At 51.5% G+C, this 22024-nt stretch overlaps 1 protein-coding gene across 1 annotated transcript in view; it reads right to left on the minus strand.

Annotated features, from left to right (window-relative positions):
• The window catches only part of cyldl (cylindromatosis (turban tumor syndrome), like), a 59047-nt gene extending 38772 nt beyond the window's left edge, over positions 1-20275 (minus strand). Inside the window, exons 1-6 of the mRNA XM_038798579.1 lie at positions 20044-20275; positions 13454-13934; positions 11713-12006; positions 10802-10907; positions 2229-2437; positions 1189-1351 (exon numbers count right to left, since the gene is read on the minus strand). Of these exons, the coding sequence (XP_038654507.1) occupies positions 1189-1351; positions 2229-2437; positions 10802-10907; positions 11713-12006; positions 13454-13933 (1252 nt within the window). The 5' untranslated portion in view covers position 13934; positions 20044-20275. The remainder of the gene's footprint in view (positions 1-1188; positions 1352-2228; positions 2438-10801; positions 10908-11712; positions 12007-13453; positions 13935-20043) is intronic.
• Positions 20276-22024: the final 1749 nt, after the last annotated feature.

Consider the following 22024-nt stretch of genomic DNA (forward strand, 5'->3'; position numbering starts at 1 on the left):
AACCTCCAATAGAACAGGTGGAGAGGTGGGAGGTGGTGATAAGAGTCCTTGAGTCATAAATGTTTACAGCACGGAAACAGGCCCTTCGGCCCAGCTTGTCCATGCTGCCCAGTTTCTAACACTAAGCTAGTCCCACTTGGCCGCATTTGGCCCATATCCCTCTATACCCCCCCTGCCCATGTAACTGTCTAACTGCTTTTTAAAGGACAAAATTGTACCCAACTCTACCACTGCCTCTGGCAGCTCGTTCCAGATGCTCACCACCCTGTGTGAAAGAATTTCCCCTTTGGTCTCATTTGTATCTCTCCCCTCTCACCTTTAACCTATGCCCTCTAGTTCTAGACCCCTCTACCTTTGGGAAAGATGTTGACTATCTACCTTATCTATGCTCCTCATTATTTTACAGACCTCTTAAAGATCACCCCTAAGCCTCCTACGCTCCAGGGAAAATAGTCCCAGCCTATCCAGCCTCTCCTTATAACTCAAACCGTCAAGTCCTGGTAGCTTGTCCGAACCATCCCTGAATTAAAACTCACCTGCACCATCACCCCCACCCCCCCAGGACCCCTCGGACCCACGCTTATAATAAAGATTATTATTGATGGAACCATCAATTCTACGGACACGTGCTTGTAAGATTAGAATAGCGGTTTTAATATACTTACAACAGAGCCAGCCTGTTCGCCGTTGAACTTTCGATGAACTGGCTGGCTGGCTCTGTGGCACGGATCTTTATACAGCAGCTCCAGGGGGAGGAGTTCTGGGTGGAGCCAAGGGGGGAGCCCAGTACAAACTCTCGAGTACTTCCAGAGCTACTCCCCCTGGTGGTCAGGTAGTGCAACTGCACTTACAACATCGGTACGTATATACAGAGTGACATTGGTAACTTATAACACCGTGTGAATCTCATTCACCACAATTAATATCTGTGGACCTGTGGAAATTTAACCTTTCACCCTCCTGTCTACCACTCACAATCTTTTAAGCTTTCCCAGAGCCTACTCCTGACATTACTCGATCCACATTTCCTGACACATCTCATCTTTCACCTTTGCCCCTTCACCTTCCCTGACCCTCAGTTGGGGTGACTCGCGCCATGGGGGCCTTTGGCCACCCGCCACTTAGCTTGGTGAATAACTATCTGCTCGCAAAGCTGAGGTGAAGATGTTGACCAACAAACTGTCGTACTAGTTCGTTCTGGGTCTTGCAAATCCTCCAGAGTTACAGCGAGGGACTGGAACCTGGTGTCGGGTTGGCACGATGCTACCCGGACAAACAATCCTCTTTTGGCTGCACATTGGAAGTACCGATGCCCCTTCCAGGTTCCATCTGAAGTTCCTTTGTCTTCATCCTGCGTCAGGAGGGCAAAGAAGAAATTAAATCAGCAAGGACTATCGAAGAAAATTGCAAAGTGTTCTGCAGACACAAGTAATAGAATCATAGAATTTACAGTGCAGAAGGAGGCCATTCGGCCCTCCGTGTCCCCTGAACAGGCGCCGGAATGTGGCGACTAGGGGCTTTTCACAGTAACTTCATTGCAGTGTTAATGTAAGCCTACTTGTGACACTAATAAAGATTATCATTTATCATTATCATTTGAGAGGAAGTTGGATAAATATGAGGGTGAAAGGATTAGAAGTGAAACGGTGAAGATGTGACACAGGGAGAGAGAGCTCATTGCCCAGCATAAACCAGTTAGGCCAAAAGCCTGTTTGTGTGTTGTACATTCTATTAACACCGAATTCAACATTGGGACATCCTGGTATTTAGGCACCATGGAAAATATCTGCCCGATACCATTTAATGGTTTAACAACCCAAAGTGCTTCTTTTATATCCTTCAGGTAAGGGAGCTCGCTACCCCAGTCCAGTTAGGCCTCCAGTACTGGGTAGTTGACCTCAATGACCTCCCCCCTCCCCCTCTTCGGTCACTATTCATTGACACTATTATCAAAACGAGCTGCTGTGATGCCTCTACCATCGAGCAGCCCAGCATATTTCCCGCTCCACCTGCACTCGCACACAAAAAAAGGGTGGCCACTTGGCTGGAGCAAGGTTTGACAGAGAAAACATGAAGGGGAATAGGGTGATGAAGAGTTCAGGCAGAGGGGGGGGGGTGGGGTTTGAAGGTGATGAGAGGTTTCGGGATGGAACCACAGGGAATGAGGTCTAAGGGCTGCTCGAGGGAACGAGTTCGACTTTGCGACTGGAACGTTCCAACCTTCTTACCAGTTCAACGCCAGCAATTTCGTCCGTAACATCTGGGAGGTGACCCATCCACTGGATGACTCCAGTCATGGGTTCTCCTTTGCCCAAGTTGATTTGAACGAGAGATTTCACTCCCAGGAAGCGACTCCCAGGCCGACTCCCTCCGTTCTCCACGAGGTCTCGTTTCCAGCCGCCCGGTGACCCGACTCCGTCCACGGAGATCTCCCTTGCTGGATTGGAAGACAACAAAAATCAACTCCTTAAGTCAGCCCGTTTACACCAGCCCACCACCCTGACCCATCCCGACGTCCATTCCCTTCGGGGTCAACGGTCTGCATTTCCTTCACAGTTCCTGACCAGCTTCCCACTTTGCTGTAAGGAAAGAGAGTGAAAAAAAAAAAGTCCTGGAATTGAGAGGAGATTGAATCAGATTCAACTTGCATATCAATGAATTCTGTTCCCTTGTAGTATAAATTGTTGCGATGGTTTGAAATTAGCCATTTTTGTATTTGTCCAGATGAGGGTCAGATGGAAAACCTTTCGCAACATGTCTCTCTCTTCAACAATATTCAAGGATTGATGGTATTAACGAATAGTCAGTCAGCGTCTGGGATAGCCTGCCCACTCAGAATTCCTCCCTTGTCCTTTGGGATTTTGTTGGCGAGGAGATAGCACCGAGACACACTGAGCAGCGCGCATGGTGAAGGAGATAGAGTTGTTTTAAAACATATTCCTGGGATGTGGGCGTCGCTGGTTAGGCCAGCATTTATTGCCCATCCCTAGTTGCCCTTCAGAAGGTGGTAGTGAGCTGCCATCTTGAACCGCCGCAGTCCCGGAGGTGTAGGTACACCCACAGTGCTGTTAGGGAGGGAGTTCCAGGATGTTGCCCCAGCGACAGTGAAGGAACGGCGATATATTTCCAAGTCAGGATGGTGAGTGACTTGGAGGGGAGCCTCCAGGTGGTGGGGTTCCCAGGTATCTGCTGCCCTTGTCCTTCTAGATCAGGGGTGGGCAAACTACGGCCCGCGGGCCGCATGCGGCCCGCCAAAGGTATTTCTGCGGCCCACCAAGTCATTAAAAAAAAAAAAAAAAAAATTTTTTTTTTTTTTTTTTAAAATTTTTTTTTAAAGGTTAATGGGTGGGGGGGCTGTTGGGTTACTTACTGGTATAGGGTGTATACGTTGACTTGAGTAGGGTGATCATTGCTTGGCACAACGTCGAGGGCCGAAGGGCCTGTTCTGTGCTGTACTGTTCTATGTCCTATATGAGGCGCCCAGAATCATAACCGGGTGACGTAATTATTTTACTTAATATACTATGCGGCCCTTTGTGAATTGTGAATTTCTGAATGCGGCCCTTGCACGGAAAAGTTTGCCCACCCCTGTTCTAGATGGTAGCGGTGGTGGCTTTGGAAGGTGCTGCCTAAGGAACCTTGGTGAGTTGCTGCAGTGCACCTTGTAGACGGTACACACGGCTGCCACTGTGCGTCGGTGGCGGAGGGATTGAATGTTTGTGGAAGGGGGAGCAATCAAGCGGGGCTGCTTTGTCCTGGATTGTGTTGAGCTTCTTGAGTGTTGTTGGAGCTGCACTCATCCAGTCAAGTGGAGAATATTCCATCACATTCCTGACTTGTGCCTTGTAAATAGTGGACTGGCTTTGGGAGTCAGTACATAATCTACTCGTCGTAGGATTCATAGCATGGGCCTGTTCTAGAGCCACAGCACTAACGTGGCTAGTCCGGTTCAGTTTCTGATCAATGGTAACCCCCAGGATGTTGATTGTGGGGATTCAGTGATGGAAACGAAATGAAATGAAAAAAATGAAAATCGCTTATTGTCACGAGTAGGCTTCAATGAAGTTAATGTGAAAAGCCCCTAGTCACCACATTCCGGCGCCTGTTCGGGGAGGCTGGTACGGGAATTGAACCGTGCTGCTGGCCTGCCTTGGTCTACTTTCAAAGTCAGCGATTTAGCCCAGTGTGCTAAACCAGCCCCATGCCATTGAATGTCACGGGGCGATGGTTAGATCCTCTCTTGTTGGAGATGGTCATTGCCTGGCAATTATGTGGCACAAATGTAACTTGCCACTTGTCAGCCCAAGCCTGGATATTGTCCAGGTCTTGCTGCATTTGGACACCGACTGCTTCATTTTGTGAGGAGTCGTGAATGGTGCTGAACATTTGCGAACATCCCCACTTCTGATCTGATGATGGAAGGGATGTCATTGTTGAAGCTGCTGAAGATGGTTGGGCCTCAGTCACTACCCTGAGGAACTCCTTCAGTTTTTAAAACATTTTTTTGTTCATGGGATGTGGGCATCCTTGGCTGGGCCAGCATTTATTGCCCATCCCGGAGGACAGTTAAGACATTGCTATGGCTGGGTCTGGAGTCACATGTAGGCCAGACCAGGCAAGGATGGCAGATTTCCTTCCCTAAAGGATATTAGTGAACTGGATGGCATTTCACACCAACCAACATTACGTTCTGGTGCTGAGATGATTGATCTCCAACCACCACAACTATCTTCCTTTGTGCCAGGTATGACTCCAGCCAGCGGAGAGTTTTCCCCCTGATTCCCATTGACTCCAGTTTAGCTGGGCCTCCTTGATGCCACACTCGGTCAAATGCTGCCCTGATGTCAGGGGCAGTCACTTCTCACCTCACCTCTGGCATTCAGCTCTTTTGTCCATGTTTGAACCAAGGCTGTAATGAGGTCAGGAGCTGAGTGACCCTGGCGGAACCCAAACTGAGTGTCAGTGAGCAGGTTATTGCTGGATTAGTGCCGCTCATTAACACTGTTGATGACTCCTCCCATCACTTTGCTGATGATGGAGAGTAGACTGATAGGGCGATAATTGGCTGGGTCGGATTTTTCCTGTTTCCTGTGTACAGGGGACACCTGGGCAATTTTCCACATTGCCGGGTAGATGCCAGTGTTGTAGCTGTACTGGGACAGCTTGGCTAGGGGTGCGGCAAGTTCTGGAGCACAAGTCTTCTGTACTATTGCCGGGATATTGCCAGGGCCCATAGCCTTTGCAGTATCCAGCGCCTTCAGCCATTTCCTGATATCATGTGGAGTGAATCGTATTGGCTGCGATGCTTGGGATCTCCAGAGGAGACCGAGATGGATCATCCACTCAGCATTTCTGGCTGAAGATTGTTGCGAATTGCCTTATCTTTTGCACAGATGTTCTGGGCTCCTCCAGCATTGAGGATGGGGATATTTGTGGAGCCTCCTCCTCCAGCGAGTTGTTTATTGTCCATTCACGGCTTGATGCAGCAGGAACTGCAGAGCTTAGATCTGATGTGTTCATTGTGGGATCGCTGAGCTCTGTCTATTATTTGCTGCTTGTGCTGTTTGACACACAAGTATTCCTGTGTTGTAGCTTCACCAGGTCGGCATCTCAGTTTTCAGTGTTCCTGCCATGCTCTCCTGCATGAACCCTGGCTTGGTGCTAATGGCAGAGTGGGGGCTATGCCAGGCCATGAGGTTACAGATTGTGGTTGAGTACAATTCCGCTGCTGCTGATGGCCCACAGCGCCTCATGGATGCCCAGTCTTGAGTTGCTAGATCTGTTCAAAGTCCACCCTGTCAGTGAGACAGGACATACCCAGAAATAGTGATGTCTGGGATATTGTCTGTAAGGTATGAATCTGTGAGTATGATTGACTAGTCTGTGAGACAGCTCTCCCAACTTTGGCACAATCCCCTAGATGTCAGTAAGGAGGACTAGGGGCAGCACGGCGGTGCAGTGGGTAGCACTGGGACTATGGCACTGAGGACCTGGGTTCGAATCCCGGCCCTGGGTCACTGTCCGTGTGGAGTTTGCACATTCTCCCCGTGTCTGTGTGGGTTTCACCCCCACAACCCAAAGATGTGCAGGGTAGGTGGATTGGCCACGCTAAATTGCCCCTTAATTGGAAAAAAAATACTTTAAAAGAAAAAATGGGAAAATATGTCATTTGAAACATGGAAGTCTGACAACACCTGATCTAAGGTACATGAGAGAATGTCGGGAAAAATCCCACGGAGGGTTAACAGCAGCTGCAAAAGAAGGTTTTGAAATGCAGATAGCGGCCGGGATTCTCCCCTACCCGGTGGGGCGGGGAGTCCCGGCGTGTTGGAGTGGCGTAACCACTCCGGCATCGGGTTGCCCCAAAGGTGCGGAAGTCTCCACACCTTTAGGGGCCAAGCCCTCACATTGAGGGGCTAGGCCCACGCCGGAGTGGTTCCCGCGGGCGGGCCTGTGCCGTGGGGGCACTCTTTTTCTTCCACTCCCCCTCCCCTGCGCATGCGGCGGGATGACATCAGTAGCCGCTGACGCTCCGGCGCATGCACGGACTTACGCCGGCAGGCGAAGTCCTTTCAGCCCGGCTGGTGTGGCGCCAAAGGCCATTCATGCCCTCTAGAGAGAGATAAGTTATTTAATGTTGTATAAACTTAATAACTACTCGAAGGGGTATATAAACCCTAAGAAAGGGGACAACCAGCAGAGTCAGCTCTCACAGCTCGGTCATGGGAAAGATAGAACATAGCAACCGAGCAGAACAGTGAATCCATCTGAGAAAGACCAAAAGCTAAAGAAGAGAGAGTCAGCTCTCATAGCTCAGTACATGGGACGGATAGAACATAGCAACCGAGCGGAACAGCGAATCCATCTGAGCAAGACCAAAAGCTGAGGAAAAGCAATTGTCAAGGTGGACCTGAAGGTCTTTTCAACCAACCAGGAGAATCCAGAAGCAAGATCTTTTTACTTTTCTGTAAATACAGTGATTGCATCTTTCAGGGGCTTTCAGGAACCAGGGGCTGGTTTAGCACACTAGGGGCTGGTTTAGCACACTAGGGGCTGGATTAGCACACTAGGGGCTGGATTAGCACACTAGGGGCTGGCACTAGGGGCTGGATTAGCACACTAGGGACTGGTTTAGCACACTAGGGGCTGGTTTAGCACACTAGGGGCTGGATTAGCACACTAGGGGCTGGTTTAACACACTAGGTGCTGTTTTAGCACACTAGGGGCTGGTTTAGCACACTAGGGGCTGGTTTAGCACACTAGGGGCTGGATTAGCACACTAGGGGCTGGTTTAGCACACTAGGGGCTGGATTAGCACACTAGGGGCTGGATTAGCACACTAGGGGCTGGATTAGCACACTAGGGGCTGGATTAGCACACTAGGGGCTGGTTTAGCACACTAGGGGCTGGTTTAGCACACTAGGGGCTGGTTTAGCACACTAGGGGCTGGTTTAGCACACTAGGGGCTGGTTTAGCACACTAGGGGCTGGATTAGCACACTAGGGGCTGGTTTAGCACACTAGGGGCTGGTTTAGCACACTAGGGGCAGGTTTAGCACAATGGGCTAAATCGCTGGCTTTTAAAGCAGACCAAGGCAGGCCAGCAGCACGGTTCAATTCCCGTACCAGCCTCCCCGGACAGGCGCTGGAATGTGGCGACTAGGGACTTTTCACAGTAACTTCATTGAAGCCTACTCGTGACAATAAGCGATTTTCATTTCATTTCATTTTCAAAAGAAAAAATATAATAATAAAATAACTTAAAGTTTTAATCTGAAACAGTGGTTATTACAAAGTCTACTTTACTTACTTAGCAACGTGGGACCCAGGATCGATGCTACTAAGTGGTAAGTAGATAAAATCTTCTATGAAGTTATGGGTTATACCGGGGGATAGCTTGAAAATATAGTTGACCTGAATAGCACCCACCGAAGCCTGCATCGGAGTCAGGGAGTGAGAATCCCTGTTCACCATTTAGAATGTCGACCCTTTTTGGTATAGGGGGAATTCCAAAAATAGTGGTGAGTTTTTTTACTTCATACTCTAAATTTACAGAAAGAAAAGGACTTTGCAGGGTCAGCAAGGCTGTATTTTCCGTTGTCGTTTCTGGTGCCTGGTTTGATGCCGGGTGGTCTGTCCGGTTTAATTCCTTCTTTTTGTGTTTTTGTAGCGGTTGAATACAACCGAGTGGCCATTTCAGAGGTGGCCATTTTCAGAAGTGCCAACCACATTGCTGTGGGTCTGAAGTCACATGTTGGCCAGACCAGGTAAGGATGACAGATTTCCTTCCTTAACGGACATTAGTGAACCAGATGGGTTTTTACGACAATCGATTCATGGTCATCACTGGACGTTTAATTGCCGAGGTGGGATTTGAACCTGGGTCCCCAGATCATTACCCTGGATCTCTGGATTACTGATCCAGCAACATTAACACTACGCCACCAAGGGGCCTAGTGGTTAGCGCAACCGCCTCTCGGCGCTGAGGTCCCAGGTTCGATCCCGGCCCTGGGTCACTGTCCATGTGGAGTTTGCACATTCTCCCCATGTCTGCGTGGGTTTCGCCCCCACAACCCAAAAATGTGCAGAGTAGGTGGATTGGCCATGCTAAATTGCCCCTTAATTGGAAAAAATAATTGGGTAATCTAAATTTAAAAAAAAAACACTACGCCACCACCCTTGGTGTCTATATATATATATATATATATATCACAGGTTGTCAATGGACCCATTTGGCACTAACACTACAGCCTCAACATTTACAGGGCAGGAAGTGGATGGGTGAGTTAGGGAATGGGCAATTAACACTGGCCCAGCCAGCAAAGCCCACATTCCTTCAATTAATTTTTTTAAATCTGGAGATGTGATATGGGGATCCCGCATTTTGAATTTCTGACTTTCACTGCCGGTAGCCTCGAGTGGCTGATCAGTTGTTGGGCAAGGAGGCCGATTGCCAAAGTGTGGGGAGGCCTGTGGCTTCAGGTTGTGGCCTGGAGGGAGGGGAGGGGGCGGGTCACGGCACCAGATCACAGCCAGGGAGAGGAGAGGCCTGTTGCACTATCCCACGGCCAGGGAGAGGGCATTTATTTCCCATCCCTAATTGCCTACTGTACTAGGCCGCAGCCTGGGAGTGGGGTAGAGGGAGGAAAGAGATGGTGAACAAAGGTGGGAGAGAAATTGTAGGTTGGGGGTCAGTATGGGTACATCCGATGATATTTGTGGGTGAAAAAATGAAAAATGAAAATGGCTTATTGTCACGAGTAGGCTTCAATGAAGTTACTGTGAAAAGTCCCTAGTCGCCACATTCCGGCGCCTGTTCGGGGAGGCCGGTACGGGAATTGAACCCGCGCTGCTGGCCTTGTTCTGTATTGCAAGCCAGCTGTTTAGCCCACAGTGCTAAACCAGCCCTGATATCTGCTGAAGCAAGTTTTTGAAATTTTAACTTTGCCCCTCACCCCCTCCCTCCGACTGTGGAGGGAGTTACAAATCCCTTAGTATTCCTGCCTTAACATTGCAAAGTTCAGAGAGGCGAACTGCTCCCCTCCCACTAACAGGCTGGCAACCACCAAGGCATCAAAGTAATTACATTCCCATTACCAGGGGCCTCTGCACAAACCACTCCCTGTGGTCTCGATTCCCTCAATCACTACATGCAAAGAAATGTGTGAGGGTGGAGTCAATAATTATGCAGGTGCACGTTTGCCTTCCCACACACTTTCCTCCACACTTTGTGGAAATGTTCAGAACAGCAAACTTCTTAACATCGGTTTTTCGGTTACTCTGTCACAGAAAGTGGGCGTCGCCGGCTGGACCAGCTTTTGTTGTCCATTCCCAATTGCCCTTAAACTGGGTGGTTTGCTCGACCATTTCAGAGGGGGGCAGTTAAGAGTAGAACACATCGCTGTGGGTCTGGAGTCACATGTAGGCCGGACCAGGTTAGGACGGCAGATTTCCTTCCCTGATGGACATTACTGAACCAGACGGGCTTTTACAACAATTGTTTCATGGCCCACAGATATTGTTAATTGAATTTAAATTCCTCCAGCTGCCGTGGTGGGATTTGAACCCTCGTCCCCAGAGGGTTAGCCTGGGTGTTACTACTCCAGTACCACCATCTCCCCCTTTCATACAAAGGCAAATCATTAAACAACATGAGCAGCACGGTAGCACAAGTGGATAGCATTGTGGCTCCACAGCGCCAGGGTCCTAGGTTCGATTCCCTGCTGGGTCACTGTCTGTGCGGAGTCTGCACGTTCTCCCCGTGTGTGCGTGGGTTTCCTCCGGGTGCTCCGGTTTCCTCCCATAGTCCAAAGATGTGCAGGTTAGGTGGATTGGCCGTGATAAATTGCCCTTAGTGTCCAAAAAGGTTAGGAGGGGTTATTGGGTTATGGGGATAGGGTGGAAGTGAGGGCTTAAGATGATCGGTGCAGACTCGATGGGCCGAATGGCCTCCTTCTGCACTGTATGTGCTACGTTCTCTATGTTCTAACACAGCAAAAGGCTGCAGTGTGGCAAACCTAAAATAATCACAGCAAGTCCACACTATCGAGAAAAACAAGGAAATATTTTTCTTTTAATCTTGTTTTTTTGTTTCTGGGCAGCAGCTGTTGATCATTCTGCCGTTCACGTCTCCTCTGGGCACATCCTTTGCTTCTTTCCTTCTCTGTTCCACTCCCTTTGCTATTTAATCTCTCCTGTCCCTCCCCCCTATCCCAGACCCTTTGCTATTCCACCCTCCGAATAATGGGGTCAATAACACACACAAACACCCCCCCCCCCCCTTCTGGCTGATTGAGACTCACAGTTACTCCGCTGGATGCTCCCCTTTGGTTGAAGCATGTCTTCCTTTATAACCGACTCCAGTGGCACCTTCAAGGGCATCATCGATTCCTCGCCAACCATCTGGTTCTGCAACAGAATGGAGCAACCCTCAGTTTGAGCGTCCACACGTCAAGGGGAATTCTCGTTGATGGGAACACTGCTTCGGAAAGCTAAAATAGTGAGGGGAAGACAGAGAACCGGAGGCCTCAAATGCCTCGAGGGCAGGCCCCCAAGTTCCAGCTTCCCCCCCTTTGCTCACTAGTCTGCCCAGGCAGGCTCTCACAAACAGCAACTCAGATAATTGTGGGAAACATACCAGCCAAGGTACTCCCAGGGGATCTCCCACATCCAGGGATCCTGAATGTGAAGGCCAACTGGTTGAAAGATGGGACCTCTGGCGCTTCCTCAGGATTTTCAGCCGAGGTTCTGGGCTCCCATCGCAGGAGTAGGTCCTGAAATAACTCCTGGCTCAGAGGTGGGAGTGCTACCCACAAAACCACAACTGAAGGCCCACTCACAAATGGAACCATCCTCCGACAGAGCACCCCGCCCGAATGAGTACTGGCATTGATGCATCCGAAAATTGAGAGTTGGAGAAGGGGAGGGTTGACAGAACTCAAAGCCAACATCTACTTTACCTCAGGGCCTCTCAGCTCCAAACTCATAAACAAAACTACGGCAAAGTCTCCCGACAATAGCGGGATTTTAATTGTCCAGCAAATTACAGTCGGTGGAGGCGAGCTTAATATGTTCGCCAAATCAATCCCAGTAAATGTGGTCTCTGGGTGTGATCGACAGGGGTAATTAACCAATCACCTCCACTCTGGCTGGGACTTGCGATGGCCGAACGCACCCTGATGAAAACCCATTCGCCAATGACGGTCTCACTCACCGATTCAAAGTTGACCAGCACCGTCGTGCCCCCATCCATGATCCCGACCACTGTCCCCTCCTTCATCTCCTCTTCTACGTAGACAGCCACTCGGTCTCCAGGGTTCACTGGGTGATCCACCCATGGGTCCTTGCCGTTGATGGTTCCCGCACCCACGCACTGTTCCCCCTCTCCAACGCTCCAACGCCGTTTGACCTTGTTAAATGGCACAAAGATGCCACATCCTTTCTTGCAGCTGAAGTACTGGTGTCCGCCGAACGTTCCATCGCATTGATCATCGACTTCACCCTCTCCCTATAAATGCAGAAGAATTAAAATAGAGAGGAGCCTCCAGCAGGGGGGAGGCAGGCAGAGGGGTCCGGAGAGGAGGGTGGGGCAGGGGGGTCTGGAGAGAAGGGAGGAGGTGGGCAGGGGGGTCCAGAGAGGAGGGTGGAGGCAGCAGGCGGGTCTGGGGAGGAGGTGGGCAGGGGGGTCCGGAGAGGAGGGAGGAGGTGGGCAGGGGGGTCCGGAGAGGAGGGAGGAGGCGGCAGGGGGGTCGGAGAGGAGGGAGGAGGCGGGCAGGGCGGTCTGGAGAGGAGGGAGGAGGCGGGCAGGGGGGTCCAGAGAGGAGGGAGGAGGTGGGCAGGGGGGTCCGGAGAGGAGGGAGGAGGCGGCAGGGGGGTCGGAGAGGAGGGAGGAGGCGGGCAGGGCGGTCTGGAGAGGAGGGATGTGGTGAGTGGGAGGGTCTGGAGGGGAGGGAGGAGGGACGAGTTGAGTGAGAGGGTACGGAGGGGCGGGTGGAGGCGAGCAACGCGGTCCGGAGAGGAGGGAGGTGGAGAGTGGGAGGGAGGGGATGAGACGGGAGGGAGGAGGGGAACGGGAGGGAGGAGGGGAGTGGGAGGGAGGAGGGGAGTGGGAGGGAGGGGATGAGACGGGAGGGAGGAGGGGAACGGGAGGGAGGAGGGGAGTGGGAGGGAGGAGGGGAGTGGGAGGGAGGAGGGGAGTGGGAGGGAGGAGGGGAGTGGGAGGGAGGTGGTGAGTGGGAGGGAGGAGGGGAGTGGGAGGAAGGAGGGCGGGAGGGGAGTGGGAGGGAGGGAGGGGAGTGGGAGGGAGGGAGGGGAGTGGGAGAGAGGGGAAGAGGGGAGTGGGAGGGAGGGAGGTGGTGAGTGGGAGGGAGGTGGTGAGTGGGAGGGAGGAGGGGAGTGGGAGGAAGGAGGGGAGTGGGAGGGAGGGAGGGGAGTGGGAGGGAGGGGAGTGGGAGGGAGGAGGGGAGTGGAAGGGAGGTGGTGAGTGGGAGAGGAGGGGAGTGGGAGGGAGGAGTGGAGTGGAAGGGAGGAGGGGAGTGGGAGGGAGGAGGGGAGTGGGAGGGAGGAGGGGAGTGGGAGGGAGGAGGGGAGTGGGAGGGTGTGGGAGGGAGGTGGTGAGTGGGAGGGAGGAGGGAAGTGGAAGGGAGGAGGGGAGTGGGAGGGAGGAGGGAAGTGGAAGGGAGGGAAGGGAGTGGGAGGGAGGTGGTGAGTGGGAGGGAGGAGGGAAGTGGAAGGGAGGAGGGGAGTGGGAGGGAGGTGATTGGGATGGACACAGCTGAGCAAATTTACAAAGAGCTTTGAAACAAAGCCATATCATTAGAAGATTATTTAAAACGGGGAATGAAAATCTAGGAGTGAGTTACGGACTGGAATCCATTAGTGGGGTTTGGGTGGTCTGTACAGAGATGAACGGATACTCGAGAGGGACACTTCTCTCGGCCTTCCATGAAGCCTACCTGCAACTCTATTCCAAGGAATGTTCCGGAAAGCTTTGGGGTGTCGCATATGCTTCCAATGTACCTGACGATCCCTGGCAGGAACTTGGATTTGTAGTCGACAGTCACCAGGTTCCCATGATGGATGTGCCGTGCATTTTCTAACCTGTCCTTCTCCAGGTAGAGGCTGAAGCGTACGGGAGATGGGCTAACGGCCAGGAGCAGGCCTGCATTCTGCTCGCTCAGCTGGTTCAGGCTGCCCACCTCCAGGGAAAGGTGCACGTCTGCCTCCGCCAGGTGGAACTTCAGTTTGCGGCCTGGTGTCGGAGGCTCAGCCTGTATCTCCTTCATGTATTCAGCCTCGGCAATAACAGCAATATTCCCAGCAGGAAAGACACGCTCGTTGATGGGCAAGTCCTCCATTAAAATGAAGTAAAGGTATTTAGTCTCTTTCTTACTGGAGGAGAACATTGTGACTTTGGAAGAATCGATTCCAAACATCCTGAAGAATAGAAGAGAAACAGTTAAGGGATGGGAGTGACAGGGAATAAATAAACTTCTCAGATCTGTTGTTCCCGCTGGAGGAATTTCACTTTCACTCTCTGGACAATGGGCGAATCCAGGTGCAGCCTTCAATCCAGACTCGATTACAGGGACTGAGAGTCTGTCTCAGTCTGATACTTTCTGTTTATATCTCTCTCTGTTTGTCTGTTGTCTCTCTGTCTCTGCTCTCTCCCTCGATATGTTTCCGTGTCTGTTCTTCATCTGTCTCTCTCTGTTGCCTGGGCTCACTGTCTGGCTGTCCATAAGACCATAAGACGTAGGAGCAGAATTAGGCCACTCGGCCCATCGAGTCTGCTCCGCCATTCTATCATGGCTAATAGTTCCTCACCCCCATTCTCTTGCCTTCTCCCCATAACCTCTGACCCCCTTATTAATCAAGAACCTATCTATCTCTGTCTTCAAGACACTTTGGCCTCCATAGCCTTCTGCGGCAAAGAGTTCCACAGATTCACCACCCTCTGGATGAAGACATTCCTCCTCATCTCAGTTTTAAAGGATCGTCCCTTTAGTCTGAGATGGTGCCCTCTGCTTCTAGTTTTTCCTACAAGTGGAAAAATCTTCTCCACGTCCACTCTATCCAGGCCTCATAGTATCCTGTAAGTTTCAATAAGATCCCCTCTCATCCTTCTAAACTCCAACGAGTACAGACCCAGAGTCCACAAACGTTCCCCAGCTCTTCATTCCTGTCTTCTCTCGCTGTCTCTCCATGGCCGCATGTCTGTCGCTTCCTCTACATGTCTGTCCTGCTCTGTCTGCCTCTACGTGTCTGTCCCTCCCTCTCCTGTCTCTGCATGTCTGTTCCTCCTTCTGTCTGTCTCCGCACATCTCTCTCGCTCTGTCTGGTTTCTATCTGTTTTTCTCTCTGTGATCTGGAGATGTCAGGGTTGGACTGGGGTGGGCACAGACTGTCTGCCTCTGTACATCTGTCCCCCCCTCTCCTGTCTCCACACGTCTGTCCCTCCCTCTGTCTGCCTCTCCACGTCTGTCGCACATCTGTCCCTCCTTCTGTCTGTCTCCGCACATCTGTCCCTCCTGTCGGTCTCCGCACATCTGTCCCTCCTTCTGTCTGTCTCCGCACATCTGTCCCTCCTTCTGTCTGTCTCCGCACATCTGTCCCTCCTTCTGTTTGTCTCCGCACATCTGGCCCTCCTTCTGTCTGTCTCCGCACATCTGGCCCTCCTTCTGTCTGTCTCCGCACATCTACCCCTCCTTCTGTCTGTCTCCGCACATCTGTCCCTCCTTCTGTCTGTCTCCGCACATCTGTCCCTCCTTCTGTCTGTCTCCGCACATCTATCCCTCCTTCTGTCTGTCTCCGCACATCTGTCCCTCCTTCTGTCTGTCTCCGCACATCTACCCCTCCTTCTGTCTGTCTCCTCACATCTGTCCCTCCTTCTGTCTGTCTCCGCACATCTGTCCCTCCTTCTGTCTGTCTCCGCACATCTGTCTCGCTCTGTCTGATTTCTATCTGTCTTTCTCTCTGTGTTGTGGAGAAGTCTCACACCAGGTTAAATTCCAACAGGTCTATTTGGAATCACTAGCTTTCCGAGCGCAGCGCCTTCCTCAGGTGAGCGATGACTCCGAAAGCTGATGACTCCCAGCAACCCAGTTGGACTTTAACCTGGTGTCGTAAGATTTGCCTCTGTGGGAAGTGGAGAAAAGCAAAATATTATTTAAATGGAGACTCCAGAATGCTCGGTGCAGAGGGATCTGGGTGTTTTTGTAAATGAATCACAAGAAGTTCACATGCAGGAAGAGAAAGTAGTTAGGAAGGCAATTAGAATATTAGCGTTTATTGCAAGGGGGAGGGAGTATAAAAGTAGCAAAGTCTTGCTACAACTCTCGCCGCCAATGTCCTACAGAGTACAGCGTAGAGTGTTTGTCCTTTAACTGAAGGAGGGACACACTTTCATTGGAACCAGTTCGGAGAAGGTTCATTCAGTTGATTTCTGGGCTGGGGGGTTTGACTGATGTGTAAAGGTTGAGCAGGTTGGGCCTATATTCATTGAGGTATCGACCAGTGGAGTCACAGGCCACCGTGGATAGCTCAATGGAGAGCGTAGGGCCTCTGAGTCAGGAGGTTGTGGGTTCAAATCCACGGGACTGGAGCAAGGGGCTGGTTTAGCTCACTAGGGGCTGGTTTAGCTCACTAGGGGCTGGTTTAGCTCACTGGGCTAAATCGCTGGCTTTTAAAGCAGACCAAGCAGGCCAGCAGCATGGTTCGATTCCCGTACCAGCCTCCCCGGACAGGTGCCGGAATGTGGCGACTAGGGGCTTTTCACAGTAACTTCATTGAAGCCTACTCGTGACAATAAGCGATTTTCATTTTCATTTTCATTTTTCATTTCACAGAAAGGGGTGGCGCACTGCTGGAGGTCGTACAAGTCGTTAAGCCGAGCCCCTGTCTGCTCTCTCAAGTGGATGTGAAAGACCCCAACGTGCAGTTTCGAAGAGAGCAGGCGGGGTCTCCCCAGTCTCTTGGCCAACGTTCATCCCTCAACCAACATCACAAAAACAGATTACATCGTCACGGCAACACTGCTGCGGTATCCCACCATGCACAGATTGGCTGCCACATTACAACAGCAACTACACTTTTCAATGGCTGGTAATCACTTTAAGACAGCCCGTTGGTGTGAGAGGAGCTTTGTCACAATTGGTACACAGCAGGATCCCACAAAAATCTTATTCAGGCTAGACAATCTGGTCGAATGGTAACCCTGATAACCACCCCCTCCTTTAAGACTCCTCGCCCCTTTGCTTGGCCGAGTATGGATTTCCATCATTTATAATCACTCCCAAATGCAATACAAATCCAAAGGCTATACAAATGCAAGTTGTTGTTGTACCTCACCACCTATAAGAATTGAAGGATCTAAAATTTGGACATTTTCCAGTTGGAATTGTTTCCAGGTTTGAAAATAGAAAGCGCTGAAATGGTACACGAGTTTAATCCAAGTCTGCAAGAGGTTTAAATGATTCAGGGTGGGAACCTAGCTAATGGCAGGTTCTCTGTCAGCTTCATTGCAATGTGGTGACATTGGATCTAAATTCTAACAGTGACGACACGTTATGGGCTGCTAAGCGTTTTGCAATAACCAGAGGCTAGGAAATGTTCTCCACGACTAAAAACCCCTTCTCCAACACATCAAAGTAGGTATTGGATGAACACTCGGAGCTAGACGGAGTACAATAATAATAATAATCTTTATTGTCACAAGTAGGCTTGCATTAACACTGCAATGAAGTTACTGTGAAAAGTCCCTAGTCGCCACATTCCGGCGCCTCTTCAGGTACACAGAGGGAGAATTCAGAATGTCCAATTCATCTAACCTGCACGTCTTTGGGACTTGTGGGAGGAAACCGGAGCACCCGGAGGAAACCCACGCAGACACGGGGAGAACGTACAGACTCCACACAGCCAGTGACCCAAGCCGGGAATCACAGAATATACAGTCCAGAAAGAGGCCATTCAGCCCATCAAGTCTGCAACAGCCCTTACAAAGAGCACCCTACTCAAGCCCACATCTCTACCCTATCCCCGTAACCCAGTAACCCGCACTTAACCTTTTTGGACACTCATGGCAATTTAGCACGGCCAATCCACTTAACCCGCATATCTTTGGACTGTGGTAGGAAACTGGAGCACCCGGAGGAAACCCACTCAGACACGGGGGAGGATGTGCAGACTCCGCACAGACAGTGACCCAAGTTGGGATTCGAACCTGGGACCCTGGAGCTGTGAAGCAACTGTGCTAACCACTATGCTGCTGTGCTGTCGCAAAACATTACTGTCCCGTTCGGGGTTCGAACCCGGGAACTTGGCGTTATTAGCACCACGCTCTAACCAACTGAGTTAACCGGCCAGGATATGAGCTAACCGGCTGGTACATATTGGCCGGAATCGAACCTGGGACCCTGGTGCTGTGAAGCAACAGTGCTAACCACTGTGCTACCATGTTGCCCGTGGACTGACTAGTCTCCTTCTTCTATCTGTGATTCAAAGTGCATTACATATTAATGGGCAAGGACGGCTTGGCGGAGCAGTGGTTAGCACTGCTCCCTCACAGCGCCGAGGACCCGGGTTCGATCCCAGCCCCGGGTCACTGTCCGTGTGGAGTTTGCACATTCTCCTCGTGTTTACGTGGGTCTCACCCCCACAACCCAAAGATGTGCAGGGTAGGTGAATTGGCCACGCTAAATTGCCCCTTAATTGGAAAAAAAAGAATCAGTTACTCTAAATTTATATTTTAAAAATTAAGAAGCATATCAATGGGCAGCTCACACGCCTCTGTGTCACAAGGTTTCAGGTTCAAATCCCGCTCCAGGACTTGTGCACTAAACCTAGGCTAACTCTCCAGGTGCAGTACCGAGAGGTTGCCGCACTGCCAGAGGCGCCACCATTCATATGAAACATTAAACCGAGGCCCATCTCAGGTGGATGTGCAAGGTCCTATGGCAGTATTCAAAGAAGGGCAAGGCAGTTCGCCCTTCATCGTTAAAACCCAAAACCCGGACACATTGGGCGCGATTCTCCCATATGCGGAGAAATCGTAAGGCTGGCGTCAAATCCGGGCGGGTTTGACGCCAGCCCCCCCCCCCCTTCCCGACCGGGAACCGATTCTGGTCCCCGGTCAGGGCTAGCATCCCGACGCCGTAAACTCCGGCATCGCGGGCTTAACGAATTTCGTTAAGCCCGCTTGCCAGAGTTAGCGCCGGCTGACGCGTCATATGACGTCAGCCGCGCATGCGCGGATTGGAAGACTCCAACCCGCGCATGCGCGGATGACGTCATCGCGCATTTGCGCGAAACCCGCGCATGCGCGGGCCAGGATGCCCCTCAGCCGCCCCGCGAATGGATGCTGCGGGGCGGCGGAAGGACAAAGAGTGCGCGGGCATCGGGCCCGCTGCCCGCGATCGGTGCCCACCGATCGCGGGTCCATGGCACCGTTGGCACGGCCGTGGTACTGCCGTGCCAATCGGTGCCATGGTTTTTAAAATCGACAGTTTACGGCCGTTTTTACGAACGGCCAGACCAGGTGTGTTTGCCGTTCGTAAAAACAGCCGTAAAGGGCTGGGAACTCGGCCCATCCATCAGCTGAGAATCGCTGCCGGCCGTAAAAAAACGGCGGCAGCGATTCGTATCGGGAGTCGGGCGTGGGGGGGGGGGGGGGGGGAGGGAGAATAGCGGGAGGGCGTCGGAACAGCGTGGCCGTAAAATTTTACGAGCCACGCTATTCTCCGCACCGTCGGGAGTGCGGAGAATCGCGCCCCTGGTGTCACATTGCTGTCTGTGTGATCTTGCTGTGCACAAACGGTGCCACTTTTCTTCCACCACAATTGACCGCGTGTCAGAAATTGGCCGTGGGATCTCCTCGTGCGCAAATGGTCGCCACGCTTCCTAGTTTCCAGCAGTGGCCCACGTTTGGCGGTGGGATCGTACTGTGGGCAAATCGTGGCACATTTCCACCACGACGAACAGCCAGAACGTCAGAAATTGGCCGCGATGTCCTCTGGGGCCTCCTTGGGGGGGGGGGGGGGGTGATAGGCGCTATATAAATGCAAGAGCCCTTTCATTGTGCCAGGGATGAATGCAAGTAGGCAGAACCGACCCAGCATGGACCGTTCAGCCCATCATGGCCCGTGCTAGCTCTCTGAAGCATCGATTAAACCATTCCCACTGCTGGAGGCTGCCCTTTTCCACTCGGCCCCGCTGGATTTTCAGATGTAAGCTGACTTGTGACACTAATAAAAGATTATTATTATATTAACTAATATATTTTTTTAAAAGTTGCTACTGGATCTGTCTCCTTTAGCTTTAAGGCAGAACACCCAGAAAAATCCACCCCCAAATCACATTTAAAGCCATAAAGCGAAACGGAAAGTGAAAAAGAATTAGTGCACAAACTGTCCTGAAACATGACCTCTGGTCTCTCTCTCTCTCTCTCCCTGAATGTTGTGCTCCTATTACTGAAACTTGCCCAGTGCTGCTGAATGACAGTGTATTTCTGCGGTACATTGTGTTGTTCTGATGAATCTGGAGTGTTTACCTGGGCCAGGAGCTGAGATGAAGCGATAGGGATGATCGTCAATGTTGCAGTTTGTCTCCTGTTACTCTGTAACCTCCCCCCCCACACACACACTGGATACTGGGGTCAGCTGGAGCTGCTCCTGCCTCCCGGCCGCTCAATCCACATTGAATCCACAACCTCTGTCCCTCCTGCGATTCACTCGCTGCTTCCGCCTTTTGGGGGGATTTAAAACACTGACAGGTTCCTCTGGCACAGAGAGCTGGAGACAGCGCTGCCGATCATCTCCCTCTGCAGGTCGGAGGCTCCAAACTCCTGGTGGCAGCAGAGACCCCAGTCAGCTCTAACCAGACCAAAGTCAGCTCTTAACCAGCTCTACCCCAACGTTAACCAGCTCAAACCCCACCCTCAAACTGTCTTAACCAGCTCATTTCCCTCTCTCAACTGCTTTAACCAGCTCTACCCCACCCTCAAACTGCCTTAACCAGCTCTACCCTACCCTCCAACTGCCTTAAGCAGCTCAATCCCCACCCTCAAACCACCTTAAACAGCTTAAACCCCACCCTCCAACTGCCTTAACCAGCTCTACCCCACCCTCAAACTGCCTTAACCAGCTCAATCCCCACCCTACAACTGCCTTAACCAGCTCTACCCTACCCTCCAACTGCCTTAACCAGCTCAATCCCCACCCTCAAACCACCTTAAACAGCTTAAACCCCACCCTCAAACTGCCTTAACCAGCTCTACCCCACCCTCCAACTGCCTTAACCAGCTCTACCCCACCCTCAAACTGTCTCAACCAGCTCATTCACAAACTGCCTTAGCCAGCTCAAACACCACCCTCCAACTGCTTTAACCAGCTCTACCCCACCCTCCAACTGCCTTAACCAGCACTGCCACACCCTCAAACTGCCTTAACCAGCTCCACCCCACCCTCAAACCACCTTAAACAGCTTAAACCCCACCCTCCAACTGCCTTAACCAGCTCTACCCCACCCTCCAACTGCCTTAACCAGCTCTACCCTACCCTCCAACTGCCTTAACCAGCTCAATCCCCACCCTCAAACCACCTTAAACAGCTTAAACCCCACCCTCAAACTGCCTTAGCCAGCTCAAACACCACCCTCCAACTGCTTTAATCAGCTCTACCCCACCCTCCAACTGCCTTAACCAGCTCCACCCCACCCTCAAACTGCATTAACCAGCTCCACCCCCACCCTCAAACTGCATTAACCAGCTCATCCCCCTCCCTCAACTGTCTTAACGAGCTCTACCCACCCTCAAACTGCCTTAACCAGCTCAAACCCCACCCTCAAACTGCCGTAACCAGCTCATTCCCCTCTCTCAACTGCTTTAACCAGCTCTACCCCACCCACAAACTGCCTTAACCAGCTCAATCCCCACCCTCAAACTTCCTTAACCAGCTGAAACCCTACCCTCAAACTGCCTTAACCAGCTCTAACACACCCTCAAACTGCCTTAACCAGCTCTACCCCATCCTCAAACTGCCTTAACCAGCTCAATCCCCACCCTCAAACTACCTAAACCAGCTTATTCCCCTCACTCAACTGCCTTAACTAGCTCAAACCCCACCCTCAAACTGCCTTAACCAGCTCTACCCCACCCTCCACGGTAACTTAATTTGAAGCATACTTGTGACAATAAGTGACTTTCATTTCATTTCCCCTCCCTCAATAATAATCTCTATTGTCACAAGTAGGCTTATATTAACATTGCAATGAAGTCTCTGTGAAAGGCCCCTAGTCGCCACATTCCGGCGCCTGTTCGGGTACACAGAGGGAGAATTCAGAATGTCCAATTCACCTTTCAGCACGTCTTTCGGGACTTGTGGGAGGAAACCGGAGCACCCGGATAAAACTCATGCAGACACGGGGAGAACGTGCAGACTCCGCACGGACAGTGACCCAAAGAACAAAGAAAAGTACAGCACAGGAACAGGCCCTTCGGCCCTCCAAGCCCGTGCCGACCACGCTGCCCGTCT

This window comes from Scyliorhinus canicula, chromosome 5 (genome assembly GCF_902713615.1).
Source record: "Scyliorhinus canicula chromosome 5, sScyCan1.1, whole genome shotgun sequence".
Classification (NCBI taxonomy): domain Eukaryota; kingdom Metazoa; phylum Chordata; class Chondrichthyes; order Carcharhiniformes; family Scyliorhinidae; genus Scyliorhinus; species Scyliorhinus canicula.